This window comes from Montipora capricornis, chromosome 11, assembly GCF_036669925.1.
Source record: "Montipora capricornis isolate CH-2021 chromosome 11, ASM3666992v2, whole genome shotgun sequence".
Taxonomy (NCBI): domain Eukaryota; kingdom Metazoa; phylum Cnidaria; class Anthozoa; order Scleractinia; family Acroporidae; genus Montipora; species Montipora capricornis.
Window position 1 is genome coordinate 14,792,662 of NC_090893.1, and position 7,081 is coordinate 14,799,742.

The following is a 7,081-nucleotide window of genomic DNA, read 5'->3' on the forward strand; positions in this document are numbered from 1 at the left end:
TTCTGAAGGGGAAATCGCGGGTAAATAGGAGATGGTTAGAATAATTTCAGCTTTCGATTTCAGGGAAGTTCGCTACAATGGCCTCTAACAAACGTAACTGCACAGCCTCACCACTTCACTTGAATTTCAAAAATTGTCTATACCTTACAGCGGATTCGTTGCATGACTATGAATAAGCAAATGCTCTTTAGAACAGCCATGGTTCACGATATGCATGGTCAGCTTAAAGCGACTAAGGTCTTCAAAGTGCTTTTTTTGAAACACATAGATTGATTCTTTGAAGTTCCATAAATTGTTTTGATAGATATTACAACAGTTATAGGTCGATCTAAAATCCTGTAAATGCAAAAAAGCGCAATATATTACCTTGATAACTGTACTCCAAAGTCGAGATCAGCAGTAAGATGATGAAGTTCAGCAACATACCGGCCATCATGTTTTCTCGTCAATCGATCACTGATTGCGCGCTTGAACGAGAAGGGAAAACATTCGACCTTCTTTCGGGCAAGATTGCTGACACTGGATGTGACGTTTCCCAAATCACCGGACGTTGAAAAAATGGACTTCAGCGGATTTTTTTCAGGAAATGTCCTGGGTCGCTGATGCCCCGACGCAATGAATAAACGAGAAATTGATGAGAATAAAATTAATCAAATTGAGTCAGAAGATTGGAAGATGTTTCCTTTAACTCATAAAGTAGACAGGACTTCATTCAAAGATTGCATTGCATTTAACCAGAAACTCATAAGGGTTATGAGTTTCTGATTTAACTTCGTCACGCAGCGTCAATATTATGTTTACGTCCATATTGATGTATAAAACTATTAATAAATCTAGCCCTAACTATTTACATATCTAAGCTATCTTCTAAGACAGAACAAAGATCTTTCCAGTACAGGAGAGTACATGCTTGGAACAGTTTACCTGTGAACGCTAGAGACTACAGCTTATAAAAGTTTTAAAAATGTGTGGCTGGAACTGTTTCAAGTAATTAACACATTCTAGTATAAAAATATATATATTTTAAAATTTTTATCCTTGTAATTCTAGTTTTTTTTAAGCTTTGGCTTTTATTCCGCATGGTAAATTGTAATGATGTATATAGAGGACCACCCTAATCAACTTTGAGTTAGCTTAATGATATCCTCTGTAATTATTATTATTATTATTATTATTATTATTATTATTATTATTATTATTATCATCATCATTAATAATAATAATAATAATAATAATAATAATAATAATAATAATAATAATAATAGCGTTGATAGTCCGGAAGTGAAAAGTCGATTGGGTGACGTGACTGTTCTGGCTTTCTTCAAAGTTTGTCACAAACAAGGTCTAAAATTGGAATAGGAAGGAAGCAAAAGCACTGGTGTGGAAAGAGCGCACGGCTGAACTGAATTTCCTTGCATATCGATTGACCGTCACAAAAGCAATGCCTACGGAATAACGAAGGAGTTTTGCTTGTGATTTAAAAAAAAAAAAACTCTTAACCAATTCTTGTTCCTATGGCCTTCTCATGAACGATAAACAAGTAACGAAGACTTAATTTCGTCAGACGTGATTGAAATTCAACCCACAATATCACTCACGTACGCATACTATCTCTGCTGAAAGCAATTTTAAGATTGAAGAGTGATCACGACCACTGTTTCTCAGTGTTCACAAACGCTACCAAACCAAACCCGATCCGTCAAAAAAAAGACCACAAATACCCAAACAGCTACAAGTCAGCCAATTTGCCGGGATAATGTGAGCTCTGACCTTGAGGCTTACACTCCATTCAGGCCTTACCCATGGAAAAATAAATAAGCCACCTCTGCGATATATATCTACAAACTGAAAAAGAAAACATTTAGGGTGAATAGAAAAAAAAAAAAAAAAAAAATACGTAAAAGACTTCAAGCAATATCGTATAAACTCTTGTTCGTCGGCCATGGAAGCTTAATTAGAAATAAAACACAAATCGAGCTGCGATAAAACAGTTATGAACCAACTCTTTTCTTTATAAACCGACGTTTCGTATGTTATAGTAAACGAAACGTCAAGTTTATAAAATCGCGTTGCTTCACAATGTTTATCTCCACGATTTGTGCTTTTGGTCTAATTACTAAGACTCCAAACAAGCTCTTTTCTACATTTTTCTGACATTCCGCCCTAGCGGGTTACTCAGTGATTTATGACAAATCAGGCAACATGGGTTTGTTCAAAAGAAGCTTGATTATAAACAAAGCGCCTATCAATATTCTTTTTTTCATCATTCTGACTCTCTAAAAGAGTTTTTCTACGTTTAAGTTCCTGCTTCTTGCTAAACATTTTGTCACAATCACTTTCTATTGTCTCCAACTTCCCTGTTCTTTTTTCCTTGTTGGGACAACAACGCATGGCTATGGACCTCAACTCTTTCCTTTTGCTGACTTCTCGGCATTCTCTTTCCCCATCGCGACACACTTTTCAACAATTACTTCGACGATCAACATGAAGGCATAACTGCAGAATAGTATTTAAAGACATATTATAACACTAAATGTTTGAACGCAATAATGAACTTCATTTAAAATGTAAATTGTATTTAATGAGGGGTTTTCTCAACCTATGTGTAAGGACTCCTTGATTTTCAATTGAAAAGGCGTGGAAGCGGTATCAAGGATTGAAAAGCAATTCTCTGAGCACAAATCTTTGCATGTTTCTGACTGACTGTTTCTGCATGTTTTTTAGCGCTGGAGAACTAATTGGTGGGGTTCATTCAAATTGTAGGTTGGTTCTTGCGGAGAGGGGAAAACCCACATGTGACTCCAAGGTTGGGAATCGAACTCAGAACACATTGATGGGAGGCAAGCGCTCTCACCACAGTGCGATCTCTGCTCCTATCACTCTTCTCATGATTATGTTCTTTCGAACTTTTCCGTCCTCGACAACCTTTCACGCAAGGCTTGAAAGGGAAAGGATTATTTTTAAGACCAACCACTGATTTTAGGGACGAAGAATTGGTTTAGGGTTGGTTCGTTTCCTCCAGCTCTTACAACGACAAGAAGAAGTAGCTTTTTTGCATGATTAGGGAGTTTAAGCAAGTCACTACGGCTGGTGCTACTACGGCTAGCGTGCCTGAAAAGGTCTGGGGAGAGTACGGCACGGTGGTCTGCTAACTTTTAAGTTTAGCAAAGCAAAATACAAGAAAACATGGGCTAAGGAGTTTAAAATCTCTTTTATTTAGTTTCTCACAGCCAAATGGCTTCGCTCAAAGGACGATGGCCGTTGTTCGCCTTGCTAGGACGAACAGATTATTCTAAGCAAAAGCGAATGCTATACACCTTGTACAATAACAACAATTTGATTGATGAGATATATCATTTCAGAGACAAATCTCTCAAAGAATATCGAGTGAAAAACACAAATATACTAATATTCAAAGAAGAAAAATAGCATCGTATAGTATCCGGATATAAAACATCTTCACTAAACCCTCAAAGCAAACTTAACCGAAGAAAAACAACCTCGTGCTGAACACGAATATTTCACTTGACTCACTTCGCCATTCCAACACCTTTGCCAAAACTCATCGTAAGTTCATGATACGGATTTACAAGCTTATGAGAGGCAACCTTGACACAATCCTTGACTTAAATTGACTTTAAAGGATATAGTATCCAATGGAATTCTTAAAATGCCGAGATGTCCTTTGAAAAGGGCCAGAGAAGCGAAATAAACCCTACGTAGTAGGCGCTACGGCAAAACATCCCGACTCACGAAGTCAGATTTCACACTACGGCTGAATGCAACCGACGTACATGCGCAGTGTCTCATTTTGGGGGAAATTTACTTCCGGCAGCCGTATTAGCGCCAGCCGTAGCGATTTGCTTAAAGTCCCTAATATCCTCTCGGTGCTGAATGTGTGAATAAACAATGACGTCGTCTTCCGTTTGAATTGGTTCTTTTTTATTTGTTATCGAGATGGAACAAATTATTTTGAGGAATCTTCTCGAGAAGAGAATTCCTTCTCTTTTCTGAGAAGCGTTGCCTAGGCTAACTGAGAAAACAGGTCCGGACAAATCCTGATATCATTTGTCTGTATTCCTGGGCACGAGTGATGTCAAAGTCGGGGATAAGAGCAAGGGGACATTCCGTGACGCTTATTAAAATCTACTTGCATCCAATCTGTGCATTTGTGAACATACCTGCAAATCAGCTGATCCCTTTTCAAGGGAGCCAAAAAAGTTGAAGTTTAGACTGATTTGGACATCACTGCAAGTTTCAAAGACAAAACTGAAAATGGCGTCCTCGTGACGTCCTTCCGCCCCGTTTCACTTTCCAAAAGAAACTACAATAGTAGGGATTATTGAATTGCGTTCGACAGTCGCTTTGGAAGCAAAGGAGAAGGGTAACAATTGCATCGAGGCTGAAATGTTGATAATTTCCGAGTTCAGTTCAAGTCTGAACCTTTCACTCTGACAAGACTTCAGTGGTAAAAAGAAAACACCGCCGCCAGATTCATCGACGCGGGGGCTTCGACTACTAAATTCAAGCGATGTCCAAATTCGGGCTGTGGTTGTCAAAGGATCAATCATGCTCAGCAGATGTGTTTAATTATCACCTCCAATCTAACATCTAACTTCCCGACAAGCTTTCAGGATTTAATTTTCAATTGCTTCCGTTCCACAGCCCTAAATTCCTAAATGTTTGTTGTGGACTGTTCTTGCGTGGTGATTCGCTACGAAATTATCACCAGTATAGACTGAGAAGTTCTTCTTTTCAAAACACAATTCTTAGACAAGAAAGACTTTTCCCAGACCCAGTGGGATGAACGGCAAAAACATCCTTTCCACCGAGAAAAAAGTGATAGGTACACTTCTTCATGTTCAGGTTCTTGTCAGTCTCACTATCGATTTATTAAACTGAGAAGACAACAGGGCAGGTTGTTTAAACGCAGCAAAAAAAAAGTGCAGATTGGAGAAGCTGTTATCTGAAGATCCCAAAGACCAAGGCAGATAACATCTTCTCGGATCTATAAAATTATTCCTTATCATACAAAAGCCAAATTCACATTTTTTCAATTTTTTTTCAGAGTTGTAAGAACACAAAGTGTCTCAACATCCCCTTGTAAACCATTTTTGCGCTGTTCGAAGTCGTTGTGGCCGGTGACTATGGACACGTAGTTATAAGCCCAATATAGCATAAGTTTTAATTCGTTGATTGTTGAGGTTTTTGTCCAAGAACAGATAACGGGATATGATTGTTAAGCTCGATCTCAGCAGCCTCCTTCACTCCTGCTTGTACTGACTTATTTTGGGTCATCACGCAATATTTAACAAGGGAAGATTGTAAGACCCTACAAGAGTTTAGAGGCCTTGGATATACAAAGAAATAAGCATTCATCTAACGTTAGGTGAACCCAGAGAGTTTCAACTTTCAACCTGCCAACTTTGCTATAGCAACAAGCCAAATGTGCAAAATTTACTTTGCTATGCTTAAACATGCTAAAAATGCTAAAAATACATTTTGTAAAGTACTTTACTTCAGCTACAATACTCAAAGACCTTCATTTAGTGGTCTATCTGTTAAATTGGGTGAAAAGTGTCTAAGCACTTGGCATTGTACAACAAGTCGAACTTTCAACATCATGAATTGCACAAAATGGGATAACATTTCCCGAGTTTTAGACTGATTTTGTACTTCCTATGGCATGAATGATCATGAAATAATGGGATTCAGGTGAGTAATCATAAAGTCAGAAAACAATGTTCTATCTAATTTCGCCATTTCCGCCCGCATCCAGAGCTAAACAGATTGCAGGATTCGCAGAATTCCGCCCGCTAGCTCGCGCATTGAGAAACAAAAATAAAATGTGATATGACTCTGGCTGCCTCCCTTTAATTTCACTTAAAGTAACAATGATCAAGGTGCAGTCATTCGCGGGACAGGCAGGACGAGAAGATCAGGGGCAAAATCAGGGACTGCACGCTTAAGCCAGTCCCGGATTTTGCACGTGATTTTCTGGTCCCGTCCCGACTAACTTCTCCTGGGTCTGAGTATTCAGAGGCAAGTCCCAGCGACCTTAATTCTATTTCCAACGGAGAAGGCCGTCTTATACTCTTTCAGGAGCAGGACCTTTTTTGTACTCGCAAAGCAAATAAAGAAATTATATCTTTGATTGTTTTCAAAAGATGCCTGAGATAAAGATGCACGTTTAAGTCTGAAAGCACTTCCTGTGTAGTCAACATTGAACTTGACCGGATCTTCAGTAATCCTTTTACGGCGATTCTTCCGAATTCGCTTAATCACGTTTACAGGACAGGAAGGGTTAACAAAATGATAGTTGGCTTCCCTCCAATGTTAACATGTCCGCTAAAATCTGTGTTTAGCAACTCATACTTCAAATGTCAGCCTCATGCGTCACAACCTGATGATAAACAACGGTAAAGGTGTTCTTTTGTTCTGTGGTTGGCGAAATTTAAACATGAAAAGAATTGTTTATAAGCAGTGAATAGAGAAGGTTTATGTTTACAAACATTGCCTTTGTTATTCAAATGTGCCAACGACAGGAACAAAAGAGCCTTTGTTTCCACAGCCAATGAGCCTTGGTTGGCACATTAATGACAACAGTCACACGTGTCTTAGAAAGGACCAAGTGGATGAGTTTCACCAACATCTCAATTCAATGAACGCCAACATACAGTTTACTCTAGAACTTGAGGACACCAAGGGACAGGGATTGCCTTTTCTAGACACTATAACCACAAGGAGCGGTACGCTGCTTGAAGTGAATGTCCACAGAAAGCCAACCCACACAGACCGCTATCTCGATTTCAATTCTCACCACCCCATGTGCCATAAGAGATCTGTAGTCAGTACCTTGCTACGCAGGGCACAGAACATACTATTAACACAGAAAGGGAAACGCGAAGAAACGAAGCGAGCCAAGGCTGTACTGAGGCTGTACTGAGGGTTGGGCTTACTTTCCAAAAGGTGAAACAATGACCTGCAATGAGTGACCTGTGGAATTTGACTTGTGCTTAAGACCCGCCGACAGAAAATGTTGGATAGTGCCGACAAAGTCCTGTTTGATAGTTGTTACAAG

General features: G+C 39.1%; 1 protein-coding gene across 1 annotated transcript in view; it reads right to left on the reverse strand.

Annotated features, from left to right (window-relative positions):
* LOC138024945 (uncharacterized) overlaps positions 1 to 636 on the reverse strand; it is a 35,916-nt gene extending 35,280 nt beyond the window's left edge. The window contains exon 1 of the mRNA XM_068872143.1: positions 367 to 636. Coding sequence (XP_068728244.1) covers positions 367 to 436 — 70 coding nt within the window. The 5' untranslated portion in view covers positions 437 to 636. The remainder of the gene's footprint in view (positions 1 to 366) is intronic.
* Between the last annotated feature and the right edge of the window lie 6,445 nt (positions 637 to 7,081).